Here is a 21,396-nt window from a genome sequence, read left to right as displayed (position 1 = left end):
AGAACCTTTATATTTCATAATAAACAGCTCATCTGCTTCATCAGAGCTGCAGCCTCTGCTTTCTCTCAGGTGTTCCCTTATAGGAAGTATAGTTTCTGAGAAAAGACAGTAGTGCTTTCTCTAAATTATTTTTCCATGTAATTGGTTGTTATTATCATTTGCTTTCTTAATTAGTGACAGTATTATCATCTTGAGTGTGGGTGGTTGTGGTTGAAATCCCAATGTGAAACTCAGTCTTTTTCCACAATATGCTCACTCATATGAACTCTTTAAGTCACTGCTGTTTTTATATGAAGACCTATCATTGGTTCTGTTTTTTTTTTTACTTACTTTGCCTCAGAAGCTCTCTATATTTATGCCTGTGTGGGAGGCCCTGCTGCCTGTGGTGCTATATCCTAGACACCCTCAGCTAAGGTCCCATACATGAAAGTATTTTCTCTGTCTACTCCATCTTCTCATGGAAAAGGAGTGGGTAGGTGGGGAGTGCTGGGGAACCTTCAGATTGTCCTTAGAGAACTGCAAACTGCCCTTAACCTATCACAGGTTGCTTTTAGAAGGCTATAGTTTTTCAGGATTAGGATTTTCAACACAATTTGTGATAAGCCAGAATGTTTGATGTTTCTTGGAAATTTCTATACCCGTACAATCTTACTTTTTAATTCTCTATTTTACTAAATCCTTACAACATATATATTTTTCGATGTCTCCCAATACTTACCATTGTGTGATATTTCTTTTAGAGTCACTAAAATGTTAAATAGGATATTATGCATACAAAGTACATCTGAAGATGACCAACTGTGCCCAGTAATGTATTAACTGAAACAAAGTTAATTTTATGTTGTCTATTGAAAAAACAAGGACAAAGAAATGTTTGTAAGGTATTCCTTTCTATACTTACATAGATTATTGCCACATAATTTCCAAAGGTGTTTGTTGCATTTTTTTGAAACTCTTGTAAGTTGTAAAGCTATGAACTTTGAATAAACTTGTCACTGTAATTATAAAAGTAATTGTTTCCAACTGACAGAATTTGTCAATGATGTGTAAATATTGGATATCTGTTTGTTAAGTTGGAAAGTATTACTCTCTGCCTCTCACAGTCACATGTATTTTAGGATTCAAGTTGGAAATGATTTCTTAGTTTTATTTTATAGACTTTAGGACTCTCTCAGAAGAGGTCATATTTTCCATCTTGAAATTTGTGTTGTATAAATGTGGTCTATTAGAAATGCTCTTTTATTTTGGGAGCTAGAACTCTAGAAATCACTGTTTTAATTTTATTTTTAAAGTTGACTACTGCCTCGAGTATTTATCCCATACTTTATTTCAAAATATTATGTGCCAGTTACTATTTCAGTCTAGGAAACCAAAAATTGAATAAAACAGGAATCCATTCTCACTGAATGGGCAGACCAAAGATGGCAAAAAAGTACAGTGTAATTTAATATACTGAGCATAGTAGAAGGGCATTCTGGTATTGGTAACCGTATCCTCAAGGGTTTGGCACATGTGATAAGGAGAGCATGTTCTGAGAATGGAAAACAGCCCATTGTGGATAGCATGTCAATTTGGAGGAGGGAAAGTAAAGAGAGAATAGGGGTAAATGGAAGATAAGTGGAAAGGGTTTGTGGAAACCTGGTAGTGAGGGCCTGGGATACTATCCTATGAAATTTGGCTTATAACTAAAAAAGGCAATATTTTCAGCATAATACACCTTTAAAAGTACCTTAACATTTGGAATCCTTAAAAGCGAGACATAAAGATACTCGGTCTTTGAGGATGAAGTGTGCTGTAGTAGCCAGGCACAGAGAGGTAGCAAGAGAAAGAAGAAAAATAAAGGTATCAGTGACACAAAAATTCTAAGTGATCCCAAATACATCAAGAGATATCTACCATTTTTAAAAATTTTACCTTCAAATGCCCTTATTGTTGCTATTGTCCTCTGTCATCTTAGAATGATGATATATTGAAGGAGTTTTTTTAAGTAGGTCTTTCTTGCAGAAGATGACAGTGGTAGTTAGATTTTTGAGGAATCTCGCATTGAAGCATTAAACTGAGAATCTTTACTTTCGTGACTATGTATTTCTCATCTTTATTTCCTCAACACTACTACAGTGTCTGGTACATATTATGCTCAACAAATATTAAATGATGAATGAATGAGAGAAGCCCAGAAGAGTAGCGTCTTTTGTTTAGTAATCAGTTCATCGCTGAAATTATGAATTTCATTCTGAAAATAAAAATCATGAAATAAAATCATTGGAATGCCTGGAACATAGTAACCTCCCAATAAGTATTTGCTGAATAAACAGGTGAAATAAAAATCTCAGGCAATCCAAGGCTAAATCTAATAAAGATTTAAGGCTAAATAAATGAAATATTTATTGAATCCTTCCTGGGCGCATTGAACTAAAACATTTTCCCTAGCTTCAAGATATTAATCTAGCTGGAGAAATATTTCAAGGTGTTTGTCATTGGCAGTATTATAGGAGCTCAAGGAAGGGAAGGATCATTTTGTACTAGAACAATATGAGTAGGCTTCATAACAGGTGGACCTCATGAAAGTTTAAAAGATTGGTGTGATTTATAAATGGGAAGAGGAAAAGAAGTTGTTGAAGAACAAGGCATGTGTGGAGGCTCAGTGAGATGAACTGTTGTGGGTCAATTCATTAGTTTTACCATGTTCTCTTTCTAATCCTAGGGGATGCTTAATTATATCATTTTGTCTTACTGATTTTCAGGGCAGTGTTGGCCCTATGGGATCAATTGGACCTTCTGGAATTCCTGGACCAGTGGTATGTTTCTATTTGCAGAATGGATATTTCCCTTTAATTTCTCTGTGATGTCACAGTATATCATTTTCTTTTCTTAGGGTCTTTCCGGGAGTAAGGGCCTACATGGAATCAAAGGTGATAAGGTGATTTAAATATTTACATTATCATAGAGATAATATCATATCACATTAAATTTTTTTCTGTTCAGTCAACACAACTTGCAAAATATTTTGGTTTGATATATGGGATCTAATCCGTACTATTAATTATGTAATTTTTCTCAGAAGTAGGAAAAATAGAGAAACTGCTCTTCTGTAATCAGTATTTGCTTTCTTCTGGTATTGCCAAATTTGCTTTACTTAAGTGTCTGTATGAAACTGTGCTCTGTAGGGTGAACAAGGCATTGCAGGAGAGCCAGGAGAGCCAGGGTATCCTGGAGACAAGGTACTTTTTTTACCATTAATTTATATAAATACAAAAAAAAGCTAGTGGAAAGTATAAATTCTTTAAAAAGAAAAGAGCACTTATTATTTTAGCCATGTATTTTGTCAGGATATGGTATGATTATAGTATTATAGGTCTTGCTTGAAACCATTTTCTCCTTTTTTTAAAAAGTAATTCCAAGAATATTTTTAGTAGTTTGCGTATAGAGGCATATCTGCCTTTTGCAATGTAATAGCTTTTCTCTTTCCTCCACTAATCTCTTTTAGGGTGCTGTTGGTGTTCCAGGACCATCAGGGATGAGAGGAAAGCCAGGACCTTCAGTAGGTTTGAACTTTGGCTTTGCTCTTTCTGTTTACTAGAGTGCCCACCATGGCATGAGCCTTCATACTTGTTGGTATTATTAGTAGAACATAAGAAGTAGCATATAAGCCTACCAGTCTGTCATTTTCTGTCTATGGTTTTAGAATATAGCTAATCCCTCAAGTTTCCAGCTTACATTCCATAGACTGTTGCCTATTGGACCTCACCCTCCCATGCTCTGCATCCCAGGTCGAAGCCAAATTTTTGTGAGCCCTAACAATTTTTAGTTTATCTATTATAATTGGCATTTCAATTAAACAATGGACTATTATGCCAGAAAATATAAAGCACCTTAATTAATATTTAATTTTTTCAGATACCTGTTTCATTAAGAAAGATTCTGAAGAAAAGATAACATGTCACCCTCTTGTGGGTCCAAATATTCTAGTTTTCCATCTTTTTTTAACCCTTAGTCATCAGGTAGTTGAAAAAAAGGGATACCTTCTACTGTAGTTAACGTGAGACCCAAATAATTAAAATCATTTAAATAATGATCAATATGTGAGTTAAAAGTGTATCTCTGAATATTAAAAATCATCATCATTATGATAGCTGAATGTTATTATAATCATCATCATAATTTACTGAATGTTTACAAAGTACTAGGCACTCTTCTAAGTGTACCTCTAATTTAATCCTAACAGAAAACATGTGAAGTAGGTAATGGTATTTCTGTTTTACAGATTAGGGCCACTGCTATCCAGAGTTCAGTAACTTGGTCAAAGTCCCATAATTAGCTGGGGGCCATTTGGGAAAACCTAGGTAATTCCATATGTCAGAGCTCATGATTTTAGCCACTGTGCCAAACTGTTTCAGGTTTTAACATTGTAATATTGTTAGGATTTTAATATTGATTACACATCTGTGAAGGTGAAGGTGATTGTAGATAGAAAAAATTAGATAATTATAATATATAAATATTAACATTAAAATATACATTTTAAAAAGCTTTGCTTTCCTGAGCCATTCACCATGTTCCCTGTAACTCCACCCTCACATTTCAGGGTTGTTTATTTTTGCATCAAAGGAAGCAGTCTTAAGTTACAGAACTTTATATAGCTCATTCTTTATGACTTCTAATAGTAACAGCACTTCATATATATCTCTGAGGAATTATTTAATCCAAAGGATAATTTTTTGCATCTAATGACATAAAGGTGATGAGTTTTGCTTTTACTAGTTTTCACCCTGGGCTAAGGAAACCTGGTCAGCCTTATACCCTGAAGTTAAATCTCAAAAATTCCCAAGTGTATAAATAAGGGGCAGGAGATTAGGTCATGATACTAATAAAAAGCTTCTGTTTTTCAGGGATTCTGATCCATGTAACAGGGGCTTCCAATATCTGTAATAATTGGCAAAATAAGACCTTAACTTCTTACATCTTTATTTTTTACAATATGAGGTTTTTCTAACTTTTGATAATAATAAAATAGAATAGTACTACATTTTCTAAGGCCAATACTAAGTAATAAATTATATCAATATTGCTTTTTTATGCTTTACAATTAATTACTTCAGAAAACTAGAGTCAAATATCATGCTTATATAAGGAAAACCTTTTTAATGTCTTCCTTGCTCTTTGATTTGACCTGTATTGATAACATGTTTATTGGGGAAGTAGGGGGATCACTGGTCTGAGAAACAGACTTGATTCTAGTCCTAGCCCTAACCTTGACTCGCTGTGACCTTGAGCATTTTGCCACCATGGTATCTACTTTCTCATGTTTAAAATGCAAGTCGTGGTACATCATATTAAAGGTTCCTTGTAGCCCTGTAACTCTTTGACATTCTCCTCTCTTATTATAGTGCTTGCCAATAATTCTCTAGACTAAGCTGAAGAAAAGTCAGAGAGTCTTTATCAACTTCAACATATTGTCTAAAAACCCCTACTATATTTTTTTTCCTGGGATAAATCACTAGAAACTAATGTGGTTCATTTAGGGCAGTGAGGCAGGGAGCATGAGATGCTGAAATACTTGCTCATTAGTACTTTTCTGTACTATCCTGATTTAAAAAAAAATTCTTTTAATGTCAGCAGGGATTACCTTAGTAGGAGATACATGACTGTTTTTTGTTTGTTTCATCAGATCTTTGAAACAATATATATTTTGGGCTGAAGACAGGATAAAGACTTACGAATTAGTATTTGTCATATGGCCTTGTCTTTTTTCTATCATGTTACTTTTCACTAGGTTGTATCTCATTAATAGAAGAAAAATGTAGAGGTTTGACCTACAAACCTTTCTTAGTTATGGGAAGAGACACCTGTTTCATGAAAAATTGCTGACCAAGAATCAGTTATCATATTAAAAATAAATTATACAAATTACTGCCTATCTAAATCATTTGTTTACTCTTCTGGAAGGAATGCCATAGTTATAAGGATCTCTTTCTTATTTTATTTCTCCTGCTTTTGATTTTCTGTTATCTAAGAGGCTGGTGTTACTGATGCTATTTCCAAATATATCTAAGTTGTAACATGAAAGAATATTTTTGAGATATGAGAAAGAATGTCCTGATCCAGAAGGTTTTTATATTTTGGAATAGGGAAGTTTTTTACTCGGCAAGCAAAAAGCTAGAGAAAACTATCAATCTCAGGTTGTTGAGAAATATTCTTTCCTTAAAACAGAGAAAACAAAGGTAATTTCTATGTTCTTTCCATTATTTTAACCAGAATTTCTGTCAATTATAAAGGTTTACAATCATTTTCAATCCTGTTACTTTAAAACTCGGTTTTTATAAAGGAGAATTGACATTCAAGGAATCTTCCAAATGAAGTTTTTCAAAGTGAAGAATTGTTTTTAAGAATGAATAAATCTACAATTTATGTGTTTAAATATCTGGTTGTCAGTCAACTTTTCTGAAAACAGGCCTAGGGTATGCTATTTTTAACTCACAGCTTGTAAATTTAACTGCTTGCTTGTTTTTTTTTGCCACTAGAGGGCCCAGTGAGAGCCCCATGTCTCTTTAAGAGAGGTACTTGCCATCTCAAGAACTTGACTTCCCTATACAGCATGGAGAATCTAGTGAATGATTCTGTAACATCTTTCTATGTTGATAGATAGTAACTGCACTAGTGGGGTGAGGTTTAATAATGTGGGTACCCGTTGAATCACTGTGTTGTATACTTGAAACCAATATAATATAGTAATCAATTGTACCTTGATAAAATAAGAAAAATAAAAAAAAAATCATTACCAAAAAAGAAAAATTTGACTTTCCTAGATACTGATTATGATGGATTATGATTTAATTTATTTAGGAAAGCATAAATGAACTTTGCATAATATTGCATTACTTTTCTCTAGATTTCATTGCAATTGTTGTATACTGTTTTGTCAGACACTCTAGCACTATAAGAAAATAGATTTAGTATATGTGGAAAACTGCTTTACTTCTAGGAAAGAGGATAAACGTATATCTTGCAATTTATGTAATCTGAGAACTAAAGTCAAATTTGAAACTCCAACAGAAATTTAATATGATATAAATAATAAAATCAGTAGTTTTTCCTATAAAGACAAGGGTCTCAGACTACTGGCCTTCGCCATTCTACACTTTCATCATGAGAGTGTTGCTAGCCCTCTCTAGTTTCAGGCTTTATACCCACCTCTCTCTCTTCTGACCGTCCTCTTCAACCCTCAAAAATGGTTTCAGAGATGTTGAAACCAAATCTTTAAATTTTTAATTAAATGAGCAAAACAATCTAGGAATTCTAGTTATCATCCAGGAGAGGAGAGTAGAAGAGAGGATGTGAGGGGAAGGAGTAATAGTTATAAAATTGGTTAACATTTAAAGAGTGCTTTTATGTGTCAAGCACTGTGCTTAGTACTTTACATATATAGTCTCATTTAATCCTCATAATAACTAAGAATGTATTACTATTATTTATTTTACTGATGAGAGAACTGAGGCTTAGAGAGATTGAGCAACAAGGATTTAAATCCAGGTGATTCTTAGTTACTAAATCAGGCCCCTTATAATATGGAAGGAGAGAGGAATTTTCAGACAGGACTAGAAATGAAAGCAGTTTCTCATCTGGAGTTCCCTACCTTGTTGAATCAAATTTTATTGTCTTATTTCTCGGTAATACACATACACAGTTTTTTCTTGATTTGAGCACTTAATTCATTAATTTGTTTGTATCTCTAACACTTAGAATTAAATATATATCAGTACATGTTTTATTTAAATGTTTTCCACAGTGATAATGGTTACAAATTAAATCTTTCTGAATAGTCATTACAACTTTGTTTGACATAATATATTGAATATTGTTTGCTAAAAAGTCATTACACTTTTGTGTGGTTTAATATATCAAGTACTTTTTGCTTACCATATATCTGTTTCCTTTTTAAATTGTATTTATTAATGTTTTTATTTTGATTCCTTCTGCACCCATTTTAGGGCCAAGCAGGTGACCCAGGATCTCAAGGACCATCTGGCCCTCCAGGACCAGAGGTAAAATTTTGTGGGAAGATAATAAATTTGAAGCAAAAACATAGAAGTTAAACTGTATTGGTAAAATATGTTTTTACAAAGTAGGCTTAAGAAAGATTCTCTTTAAAATTTGTATCTTTGTAAGTAGTTTGGACTGAATTTTTTCTATTATGTTGGAAGATATGTAACAGTGATCCCAAGGACCTAGAAAAACTATAGTCCTGATTACATCACAGATTATTCTGTACACTATTAGTAACACATATTTGGGGCATGAAATCAAATTTTGGGACATAAACTTGATAGAATTTGTAATGCAACATGCTTCTAATTTTTGCTATATGCATATATCATTTGTATCTCATATTCTAGAATAAATATAATTAAATCTATAGTTCACAGATCAAATTTGCTTATATATTCTTTAAAATTTTGACTTTGGCTGATGATGTAGAGCAACTTTTTCCCACAGACCACATGGGACATAAGCTTCTGATTATTAAGCATTTGAGTTTTTAAAAATTCATTTCATGATTCAAAGATAAACTACATAGGGATAAAGCTTCTGAAGCTCACTCTAGTTCAGAAATAAAATCCAAAATATATACATGTATTCAGAGTTATAGATGGAGCAGTAGAGCTGAGAAAATTTGCCTTCAGAATGAATATCTCAGAGCAATAAAGTCCCCATAGTGTCTGAATAGTAGGCAGAGTTTCTAGGAATAGTACTGTACTAATGCTTTCTCCCTCTCTTTGTAAACCATGGATCTACTTCTTACACCACAACTATCTTTCAGGGTTGGTTGATCTCTTTAGCAAAGATTTATTCTTACTTGTTGTCTAATTTAAAAACACATTGGATATTGATAATTCAAAAATCTAAAAAATTACATTGTACCTAGTTTTCTTAATAAGGAAGGAATAGGAGGTAAAATACAACAATATAATGATGTCATCATTCTGGGAAAAAAGAAATTCTTTTGAGTAATTAAACAGTAATTAGCAGATAATTAAAATAGTAATGCAAGTTTATTTCTTAAGCCTGCATGTTTTTCACTTTTCATGAAAACCTTCCTGGAATGAATCATATTTACCTGCCATCTCATATTCAGGATACAGAACCTTTTTTATCTTTTATTATGTTTAAAAGTTATTCTCATAAATATGGATTGTTCTAGTGTAACTTGAGTTATCGATGGTACATGTGCTGGGAGGAACTGTGTCACCTTCTTGCTATTAGGTTTTGGATAATTTTCTTCTTTTTCATAAAGACTAAAGGATGCATAGGCCACATTTTTACTTATTACTTTGTTTTGCAAAGACGTTTCTTTTTCTCTCTTGTCTGTGAGATTTTATGACTTATAATCACCACTCAAAACATTGTCTCATTGTCTTTGATTTCTGCACTACTAATACAAGGTCCAGAGCCTGACCTTGTCAGACTGGTCCAATTCTTCCTTCTTACCTGTATTCAGAATTTTTGTGGGGCTAAAGATGTAACTTGAACTCTCTCTAGAATTGGTACAAGGTTGTTTTAGCAAGTAGGGCCTAATCTAAAAATCATAACTTCTTGACTATCAGAGTATAATATATAAACAATCATATATGTGACAGCATTTTTATCCAAATCCTTCTCAACATTAGGGTTTTAATATAATTGCAGGTCCAAGAATTTAAAATAGTATACTTAATAGTAGATAAGCCTGAAAAGTTTCTCCTTGCACTGTAGATAAATTTTCTCAGATAAAGGGTCTTTTGTGTTGTGCTAAATTTGGACTTGATCCTGTAGGAGTAATCAAAGATTTTTAAGCAAGATGAAGTTAACAGACTTATTTTCAACCTATGCGTGGTAGCAGGAGCAAAGGTAAAAGGGAAGGAGAGAGGGAGAGGTGACCAGAAGGGAGATGTGACAAAACTAATTAAAGATGATATAGGAAGATAATCCAAGGGTGGGGAATAATGATGAGGTGCTCATGACAATGGACAGGAAAGAATGGATTCGAGAAGTAATTGGGAAATGTAGTTCATAGCACCTGAACTACTCATTCAGTTCATTCACTCTGTGTGAGAGAGGAATAAAATACAATTTTAATATTTCTTGCTTGAACAGTTGGGTAGAATGTAGATCACTATTGTAAAAATCAAGAATAAAAAAGAAGAGGAAGATATTCAGGATAGATGGACATACTTTGGTTTTGAATTTGTTGGGCTGAAGTGCCTGCAGGACATACAGGAAATTAGTTTCATAAGTGTGTAAAATTATAGACCTGAAACTCAGGAGAGAGGAGTGGATTAGCGATATGTATTTATGTGGTTATTTACATGAAGTATTAGATGAGGCAATTGTAATAGATGAAATCATTTAAGGAGGGTTTATGAAACAAGGTTTGAAAGTAGTGCACCTGGACATTCACTGCCCAGAAGGCTACATTTTCTGTCTACAGTGCAATTAAATTTTAAATTTACACCATAAGGGTGGTAAAATAAACTTTTGGTAACTTAAAAACATACAGAGAAGAAAAAAATGACAATGGAAACTAGAAAATATTTAGAACTGAATGAGAACAAATCATAAAAACTGAAAGCAACATTTAGAGGGAAGTTCACAGCCTTGAGTGCATTTCTCTAAAAAGAAACACTAAGAATAAATGAGATACATAGCACAAGTGTAGGGATTTGTTTCAGGAGAAAGAGTTTGAAAGAAGTCAAGTAGGACAGACTCTGTTTTCTGTATGAGGCTACATCCAAGAATAAGAAAAACGTGTGCATGTAGGAGGACGCTTGAGTTCTGTGAAGAGTTGGTAGGGGAGTTACTGGGACTAATAAGATCGTATCTGAGATGTGTTAAGAACTCAGCTGAAATTGTAAAACCTTTTCCCAAAAATACAGCACGAAGTCCTGTACACTCCATTGGAACTGGATTGCACCTTTGAGTCTGGACTTCTTAACTGGCCAGAACAATGAAGCATTATCACTTAATAAATCTCTTTATTCTTGGATGAAAACATATTAATTGTTCAAAAGAAAGGCAGCAATTCATGGTATTGTGTAATTTCCATCTTTCAGTATAGACTGATATCATAATGCCAAAGTACAATTCAGTAAAAGTAATTCTGTTAGGGGCCAAAGTGATGAGCCCTGGGTATATAACTACTGTGATAGCTTTTGTTAATTGTTGGATGGAAAAGGTTTAAACTAATACCTGAAAAGTACCATACTTTGGGGATTAACACCTTTTGAATGAGAATTGAGAAGTTTGCCTAAGGACCTTGAGCAAATTATTTGAAAAATTTTTTATTGTGAATGTTGTGTATATGTGTGTGTGTGTGTATTTAATTTTATCTTTTTGTAAATGGCTTATTAAATGTCCCAGAACCATTTGTTAGACAATTCTTCTTTACTTCAGTGATTTTAAAATGCCATATCTATCATATGCTAAACTTCCATGGTACATGGGTCTGTACCTGGACTATGTTTTCTGTTTTCCTTGAATGGTCATCTATTCCTGCATAAGAGTCACAGTGTTTTAATGATAGAAGCTTTATGGTATGTTGTTTTAAACTTTGTTGAGGAATAAATGGGAATAATTGACAAACATAATTGTATATATTTAAAGTATCCAACATGATTTGATATACATGTACATTGCAGAATGATTACCAAGATCAAGATAATTAACATACCTGTCACCTTACATAGTTTACTCTAAAAAATGTTTTTGTGGTGAGACTGCTTACTATCTACTTTCAGCAACTTTCAAGTATATAATGCCTTATCTTAAATTATAGTCTCTATGTTATACATTAGACCCTCAGAACTAACTCTTCTTATAAGTAATCATTAGTATCCTTTGACCTACATTATCCTATTTCTCCCTTACCCCCAGTCACTGATAACTACCATTCTATTGTTTCTATGAAATTGGCTTTTATTTTTTAAGATTCTGCATATAAGTATTAACATACAGTATTTGTCTTTCTCTGTCTGGTTATTTTACATAGCCTTCCAAGTTTATCCATGCCATCACAAATGGCCAGATTTCACTCCTTTTTATGGTTGAATAATAATTTTATTTGTATATATAAACCACAGTTTCTTTACTCATTCGTACATCAAAGGACATTTAGATTGTTTCCATACTTTGGTTATTGTAAACAATACTGCATTGAGCACAGGGGTGCACATATCTTTTTGAATTAGTAGTTTCATTTTCTTCAGATAAATACCCAGAAGTGGAATTACTGGATCGTATGATAGTTCCATTTTTAAATTTTTTGAGGAACCTTCATACTGTTTTGCATAGTGGCTGCACCAAGTTACATGGCACCAACAGTGCACACTTTCTTCACATCCTCACCAACACTTGCTATTTCTGGTCCTTTTTATAATAGCCATTCGAATAGGCGTAGGGTGATACCTCATTGTGATTTTAATTTATATTTCCCTGATGTTAGTGATGAGCACCTTTTCATGTGTCTGTTGGCCATCCATATGTCTTATTTGGAAAAATGTCTAATCAGATCCTCTGCCCACTGCTTAATTGCATTATTTGTGGGGGGTTTTTGCAATTAAGTTGTATAAGTTCTTTATTTATTTTGGATATTAACCCCTTATTAGATACATTGTTTACAAATATTTTTCCCCACTTTGCAGATTGCCTTTTTAATTTTATTGTTTCCTTTGTTGTATAGGAGATTTTTAGTTTGATTGTAGTCCCGCTTGTTTATTTTAGCTTTTGTTGCCTGTGCTTTTTGTCTTATCCAAGAAATCATTGCTAAGACCACTGTCAAGTTTTCTGCCTGTGTTTTCTTCTAGGAGTTTTATGGTTTTAGGTCTTGTAGTTAAGTGTTTCATCAACTTTGAGTTAATTTTTGTGAGTTAGTATGAGATAGGGGTCCAGTTTTATTGTTTTACATGGGTATATTCAGTTTTCCCAATACCATTTATTGAAGAGACTATCCTTTCCCTATTGTGTATTCTTGGTGCCCTTGTTAAAAATTGACTGACTGCATGTACATGGGTTTATATCTGAGGTCTCTGTTCTGGTCCACCGGTCTATAGCCCAAACAATCCTTAGAAAGAATGAAGCTGGCAGTTGTCACAAAGATGACAAAGATAGTGTCACAGCTCCTGATTACAAGGTACATTACAAAGCTATAGTAATCAAAACAAAATTTTGATACATTGATTTTATTTGTTGTGGTACTTTGGTACCTTAAAGTACTATTACTTTATGGTATGTTTTAACATCTGCAAAGGCTATATGTTCTCTTAGGTTTTCTTTCTCAGTGTTTTCCTGGCTACCCTTGCATACTTGTTTTTCCATATAAACTTTAGCATCAACCTATTTAACTCACTAAAAAATATTGTTACTATTTATTTGGTTCAACTTACAGTTATAATTTAGGGAACAATGACATCTTTTTGATATTGATTCATCCTCTGAAAACCATGGGTATCTTTCATTTGTTAAAATCTGCTTTTATGTTTTTTAAGGAATGTTTTAACGTTTTCCTCATACTTGTTTTTGTATACTTCTTGTTAAATTTTTTTCTAATTTTTAAATCTTTTTCTGTTGCAGTTATATATGGGGTTTTCTTTATCATTGTATTCTCTAACAGGTTTCTGTCCAGATATGAAGATTACTGATTTCTGAGTGTTAATTCTACATTCCACTACCTTAGTCGTTTCTTATCTTTGAGTTAGTTTTACCATTGATTTTCTAAAATTTTCTATGTACTCTTATGTAATTTTCAAATAGAGATTACTTTAGTTCTTCTCTCTCAGTTTTCATACCTCTAATTCAATTTTCATATCTAATGCATTGTAAAACCTCAGTACAATGTTAAAATTTTGGGATTAGTGTGAATCTTTGCCTTGTCTATGATTTTAGTGAAATACTATAGTCATTCCTTATGAAATACAGGAATTAAAATATGCATCTATTTTATCATATTAATAAATTTTTATGAATTCCTATTTCTTGAGTGAATTTTATTTGAAACAGTTTATAATCTATTGAATATACATACATTTTGCTAAATTTTTAAAAAAGTATTTTCAATATCCAGAGATAATTACTTTTTCTTCTTAAATCTATGAGACATAATAATAATGGATTTTCTATTAACTTTTCATGTAATGAATATTGTTATATAACTTCTATATATTATTTCTGTTTAATTACAATTTTCTATTGCATTTTTGAAAAATTCTAGTTGATCATGGTATATTATTTTCCTAATATAATACTAATTCTAATAGTACTTCTGCACCAATATTTATGTGATACTGGTCTTTAATGATTTTTTCTACTCTATTAGGTTTAGGTATCAGTGTTATATTTATTTCATCAAAATAATTAGAAAGTCTTCTTCATTTTTAGTGCTCTGGAATAATTTATGGAATATTGGGACTATCTTATCCATGAGGCATTAGTAGAATTCCCCTGTGAAACCATCTGGAATTGAAGCTTTTTTTATTGTGGTAGTTCCTTGATAACTTTCTCTATTACTTCTGTGGAAATCAGTCTATTTTTAAGCTATCTCTAAAGGCATTAGCTTTGTTAAATTGTTATTTCCCTAGGAAATTATATGTTTCATCTCAGTTTTCAAATTTACTTCCATATAAATTTGCAAAATAGTCTCATGATTTAAAAGCTTTTCATTTTAATGGTTGTTTCCATGTGCCATTTAAAATTTTAAAAACATTTTTATATTTGTGCTTTCTCCTTTCTTTTTTCTTGATTAGGCTGTATTCAGTTTGTTTAGTTTGTTATTTTTTTCTAAAAAAATTCTTAAATTTTTATTGTCTTTTGTCTTTCTTTTCTTTAGTTCATTCTTTTATTTTTATTATTTCCTTGAGATTCTTCTGGTTTATGTTGCTCTTTTCTTTTTGAGTTGGGAATTTAATTTTATTTACTTTTATCCTTTTATTTTTATGTCTATGACTGTTAAGGGCTATGATTTTCCCTCTGATCATTGCTTTAATATATCTCATAAATTCTGGGAGTATTAGTATGGAGTGTTTTCATTGCTATTATTTTTTAGATAGTTTGTAATTTCAGTTTTTATATCCGTTTTCATCCAAGAGTCATTTAAAAAGGAGTTTTAAAATTTCCAAGTGGAGAGCCTGTTAGTTTTTATTTTGTTGATAATTCCTGGTTTATTGCATTGTTATCAGAGCTTGTTTTGTTTTATGGAACTTACTGATCTTTGCTTTGTGATGTAATATATGATCCCTTTTTGTGAATGTTCAATATGCACTGGACAAGCAGGTATATTTTTATTATCAAATGTGAAGTTTAGCATATAGTGACTTGCACTTCCTTATTCATTATGTTCTTTGAGTTTTGATGAATCTGCACTTATTTTTGGTTTAATTGATCTATTTTAATGGGATCAATAGACAGCCACTATTGATCCATTTGCTCTTGGGGGCCACAGCTGGACTCATTTCTTCCTCCTTCACTATTCATTTTAAATTCCCTCATTCTCAGCTATCACCGCAGTGGGTCTTGACAGCTTATCTGATGGTACCACCTTAACCTTCATCACTGAAAGGCATGGACTTTTGATGGGAGTTCCAAGAGGTGGTCAGCATGTCACCCGAGTTCTACATGTGTTCCTTCCTTCCTGTTTGTTTGGCATCTTTTTGCTTTTTGGGGCCAGTATGGTTGTATGCCCATACCTTGTCATAAAATGGCCAAAGTGCCCTAGTGATAACCATAAGTTTTAGTTTAGTGGGGCCTTTGCTGTCTCCTGTCAAGAGAAAGCCCCTTTGGGTGATAGATCTGCAACCCTAAAGAGTTCAAGGTGTGGAAACAGAAAGCTCAAATTTAGTGTGGCTGTGGGAGTAATGGTAAATAGGACCACACCTGCCTCTATTCCTTGATTATGATTATTCCCAGACTTGTGTATCTTTTTTATTAGGGACAAAGCACCATATACAACTTCCTGATTTAATAAATGTACTGTATCCCAAAGGGTGGTACTCCATCCTTTCATATTGTTTTCTCTAAGCAGACATTTCAGTTATAACTTTACAAGACAGTTACTATGTCCTATGAGGCTGGCAACCTCTAAATAGTATAGGATGTAAGACCAGTGGATAGTATCAGGGGGCCACTCTTGTATGTCCTTCAGTGTAGAGAGGGTATCCTATTTAGATGCTAGGCTCCTGTGGGGTTCTGTGCCTGTGGATCAAGCATTCTGCAGTTCCCTAGATAGTGGTAGTAGTTGAAGTACTAAAGGAAAGAAAGGCAAATTCTTTGTTTTTTTTTATTAAGGTATCATTGATATACACTCCTTTGAAGGTTTTACAAGAAAAACAATGTAGTTATTACATTCACCCTTATTTTCCAGTAACCCCCTCAACCCCATTGCAGTCACTGTCCACCAGTGTCGTAAGATGCCACAGAGTCACTACTTGTTTTCTCTGAACTACACTGTCTTCCCCGTGACCCCACACATACCATGTGCACCAATCATGATACCCACAATCCCCTTCTCCCTCCCTCCCCATCCGCCCTACCCAAACCCTCCGTTTTGGTAACTGGTAGTCCCTTTTTGGAGTCTGTGAGTCTGCTACTATTTTGTTCCTTCAGCTTTGCTGTGTTGTTATACTCTACAAATGAGGGAAATCATTTGGTATTTGTCTTTCTCTGCCTGACTTATTTCACAGAGCATAATACCCTCTAGCTCCATCCATGTTGTTGCAAGTGGTAGGATTTGTTTCTTTCTTATGGCTGAATAGTATTCCATTGTGTATATGTACCACATCTTCTTTATCCATTTATCTACTGAGAGACACTTGGGTTGCTTCCATATGTTGGATATTGTAAATAGTGCTGTGATAAACATAGGGGTCCATATGTCTTTTTGAATCTGAGAAGTTGTTTTCTTTGGGTAAATTCCTAGGAGTGGAATTCCCAGGTCAAATGGTATTTCTATTTTTAGTTTTTTTGAGAAACCTCCATATTGTTTTCCACAATTGTTGAGCTAGTTTGCATTCCCACCAGCAGTGTAGGAGGGTTCCCTTTTCTCCGCATCCTCGCTAGCATTTGTTGTTCCTATTCTTTTCTATGTTGGCCATCCTAGCTGGTATTAGGTGATATCTCATTGTGGTTTTAATATGCATATCCCTGATAATTAGCAATGTGGAGCATCTTTTAATGTGCCTGTTGGTCATCTGAATTTCTTCTTTGGATAATTGTATGTTCATATCCTCTGCCCATTTTTTAATAAGGTTATTTGCTTTTTGGGTGTTGAGGCATGTGAGTTCTTTATATATTTTGGATGTTAACCCCTTGTCAGATATGTCATTTACAAATATATTCTCCCATACTGTAGGATGACTTTTGTTCTGCTGATGGTTTCCTTTGCTGTACAGAAGCTTTTTAGCTTGATGTAGTCCAATTTGTTCATTTTTTATTTTGTTTCCCTTGCCTGAGGAGATGCCTTCAGGAAAATGTTGCTCATGTTTATATGCAAGAGATTTTTCATTTCATGACTTACATTTAGGTCTTTTATTCATTTCGAGTTTACTTTTGTGTTTGGGGTTAGATAATCCAGTTTCATTCTCTTACATGTAGCTGTCCAGTTTTGCCAACACCAGTTTTTGAAGAGGCTGTCATTTCCCCATTATATATCCATGGTTCCTTTATTGTATATTTATTGGCCATATATGCTTGGGTTTATATCTGGGCTTTCTAGTAGTCTGTTCCATTGGTCTATGGGTCTCTTCTTGTGCCAGTATTAAATTGTCTCAATTACTGTGGCTTTGTAGTAGATCTTGAAGTTGGGGAGCATAATCCCCCCATCTTTGTTCTTCCTTCTCAGGGTGCTTTGGCTATTTGGGGTCTTTTCTGGTTCCATATACATTTTAGAACTATTTGCTCCTATTTGTTGAAGAATGCTGCTGGTATTTTGATAGGGATTGTGTTGAATCTGTAGATTGCTTTAGGCAGGATGGCCATTTTGTCAAATTCTTAATTAAAGTATGTGTCTATCTTTGTGAAGATGAACTGCTGATACTTCCAAGTTGGAAGGAGCCCACATGAATGCAAACTGTTTTTTATTCTATTTTTTAATTATAAAGGAAAATAATGCATTTGCCAATTCAATGACTACTCAACATGTATGGAAGGCCTTGGTAACCTGCTTTAGTAAAAATGCTACATCTGATACAGCAGTTACAGACTGGGGCTGTGGCAGTGTAGTCATTCTCCAGAATCCAACTAATTTTTGTAGAGGCAATGTGGCAAATTAAATGATGCTCTGAGACCACGCCCTATACATATTTTTAGATCTTTAATGGTGGCACTAATCTCTGATTTTCCCCACAAGGAGTAAGACTGGCAGTCATGTATATGTGAATATGATTCTGCTTTTAGACAGTCCAATTCTGATTATTAGTTTTCAGTAGATCTTTTGAGATATTCATTATATGTTCACTACTAAAAAAAATGCTGAGGTACATTAGATTAGGTCCTGACTTCAAGGAGCTTTATATTCAAGAAATCAGTATTCAATTTACACTGTGTCAGAGTCTCCACTGTCTCTATTTATCTTTTTCTTAGTTATCATGATTAATTATGTTTGCTAAAATAAAAAATAAAAAATTAGGTCATTCTTTAAAAATCTAGAATCAGTGTACTCCTCAGAGAAAACTGTAAAATGGCCAAAGAATCTCACTCCTAATGCCCCTGGATGAATTTTGTATCCATTTCAAACAACCAGTGTCTCTCTTTCTTTCCACAATTTATCCTTCCTATCAAAGACTCTTTTTAGAGAAACACCTGATAAATTTATTTAACTCTGAGCAGTAAGTGGTTAACAGCTAAATTCAATATAATCTCTTTTCAAGTATACTTACATTTCAACACTTAACAGAAACATAGAAGTAATACAGTGAGTCTTGAATTGCAGAATTTTGGTGTCATTTGCTCAGCAGAGAAAAATTTGTGGGTGATTAGAGACTTTGATAATCCTCAAAGAAATCATACCATAAAAATGGTCATCTGTACTACCAACAAGGGCAAGACTAGCCAATATTTCCTGCTAGCACTTTCTAGTTGGGGAGCTGAGATGTTCTTAAGAGTTGGTGAAAGCAAAGCACTGTGAAGTTTTTGTTTTAAATGCCAAGTTATTTGCCATTGGCATCAAAGAGAACTGTTCATTAAAATAAAGACTATTGAACAAATTTCACTTCAAACCACTTCAAAGTTTTTTTCTTGCTTCTTAGTGTTTTACTTATTCTAGGCAAAATATCAATTGCTGTAAGAGGGAAGTAAACATGTCTGTGCATTAGGTATTCACAGAATTGTAAATATTTAGAGGTGTTCCAAGATAAAAATCACATGCTTTAAACATAAGATTAAAATTTTTTCCATCTTGGTTCCTTGTTTTTAATAAAAACATATGGAAAATTCTGTATAGGAATCTTTTCTATTTCTTTAAGCAGAGGAACAGTTCTGAGCACTAACTCCTTGCTTCCTCCCAGTTCTGGCAGCAAACCACCTTCAAAATTGGTAGCAGGATAGTTAGAATGTTTGTTGATTCAGCTGTTAACCTCCCTGGACTATAGAGATTGCTACATAGTTGAATTTTGGATGATGTTCTCAATAAATGCGGCTAGTTTACTACAAGAATGAGCTAAGATCACTAATCACTGAGATACCAGAAGTAGCCAAGCAGTGGGTCCTTTCTTTCCACCAGGGTGGTCTTCATTGGAGACAAAGACTGATGTTCCTTTGGCGAGCCTGCTAACACTAAGGAAAGGCATGCATCTAAACATACGTTTTAGCACTTCAGTAAACTTACCTGGAATAATCTAGCCTGTGGCCAGCTACTTTAGTTGAGCAGATCTTAATGCAGGTAAATTCCCTTCATTAAAACAATTCCTTCTTTTATCACTTGGGTTTAGTTGAGAAATTTGGTGTGTTTCGTTATTGCTCAAAAATTGGTATGGAAAGGGAATGTGATTAAATCAGTCAATAAAAAGTTATTTCTTGAGTTCCTATAGTGTGCAGAGTTCTGCCTAGTAAACAATGTAGGATATATACAAAACTAATATATTATCTATAATTTGGGTCAATTTACCATCTCAGGATAAACAAAATACATATATGTATGTACATATGCTGTTAGATAATGGTAAAGGCATCATATGAGAATTAATTAAATAAGTAGTTATAGTTTGGTGTTAGTAGAGAGAGATTAACCTGAGATGGAAGGATTAATAAAGGGTTCATGGAATAGATGGATCTTGAATTCAATTGTTGATGAATAAATGGCAGGAAAAGGGAGGACATTCCACTCAGGGTAAGTCACATGAGGAAAGCCTAGACATCTAGGTAACATGCATGGTGGATTTACAGAATAGTGAATAAAACTGTCTAGCTATTGTAGATTTCTGTGTTGGTATAGAATGACAGATAAGGTTTAGAACTAGATTGGTACCAAATTGCATACGGCATTTGATTCAAAGCTACGTCAAAGGCATAGTAATCAGTAGCTTGGTAGTCAGGACTAATATCATAATTCTTATATTGTGAAAAAATATGGAATCTACCCTTATCACCCAAGTGAACCAGCTAAAGTTTTGTTGGTTTTCTGGTTTCTGCCCATCGTGGTCACAAATTTCTTTCCTTTCATACTCTGTGTAGGTAAGAGTCTCTATAAATGTTGTTTGAAAGGGGATGGAATCTTCGGACTACCCAGGATGGATCTTAGTACTATTAGTTACTATTACTAATAGCACTTAGTGCTATTGTTACAATGAGGCAGACCTGAGGCTGCTCACCAGACTGATGAGGAAATCTTTCTATCCAGAGGAAGAGTTAGCAACAACTAGGGCAACTTTCTTTGAAGATATTTTCTATTCCCAGTACTTGGTCTACAGCCATCTCCCCAAGTCCCATCTCTTAACAGACAGTGAAGTGGAGGACCATTTATTGTCAGTTTGACTATGCAGTTTGGTCAGTATGCTCACTGCCTATTCCCATGGACTTTCCTCAAAACCCATTAATCATCTGATGAGGCCATAAAACTTACTCTTTTAGAAAGCTATGTCTCCACCAGTATCCTGTCCTCATCACCAGAACTGTCTAGGACTGTGAAGCATCTGAGGTTTTATCCTATCTGCAAGCCAAAAACTAGCCTGATAGTTTCACAGAGTCTGATAGAAAATAAAAGACTCTTGGAACAGAGGCAAAAAACAGTTTCTTATTCTTAGCAATAGTATACTTTCTAGAGTTTCAGCATTTTTATACTGTTTAACTAAGCTTATTCTCAAAGGGGAATGTGAAGAGGACTAGATGACCTTTGCATAAGCAATGGGTTACATTATATAAGAAGAACTTCAAGCTTAGAGA

The 21,396-nt window shown here is 33.7% G+C and overlaps 1 protein-coding gene across 5 annotated transcripts in view; it reads left to right on the top strand.

Annotated features, from left to right (window-relative positions):
• Window positions 1-21,396, top strand: part of COL24A1 (collagen type XXIV alpha 1 chain) — a 377,298-nt gene that overhangs the window by 124,545 nt on the left and 231,357 nt on the right. For all 5 annotated transcript variants that reach the window (XM_036890301.2, XM_057500389.1, XM_057500388.1 and 2 more), the window contains 5 exons: window positions 2,745-2,798; window positions 2,876-2,920; window positions 3,168-3,221; window positions 3,488-3,541; window positions 7,989-8,042. In XM_036890301.2, coding sequence (XP_036746196.2) covers window positions 2,745-2,798; window positions 2,876-2,920; window positions 3,168-3,221; window positions 3,488-3,541; window positions 7,989-8,042 — 261 coding nt within the window. The remainder of the gene's footprint in view (window positions 1-2,744; window positions 2,799-2,875; window positions 2,921-3,167; window positions 3,222-3,487; window positions 3,542-7,988; window positions 8,043-21,396) is intronic.

The sequence above is a fragment of the Manis pentadactyla genome, chromosome 4 (genome assembly GCF_030020395.1).
Source record: "Manis pentadactyla isolate mManPen7 chromosome 4, mManPen7.hap1, whole genome shotgun sequence".
Taxonomy (NCBI): domain Eukaryota; kingdom Metazoa; phylum Chordata; class Mammalia; order Pholidota; family Manidae; genus Manis; species Manis pentadactyla.
This window is presented reverse-complemented; position numbering and strand designations above follow the sequence as displayed.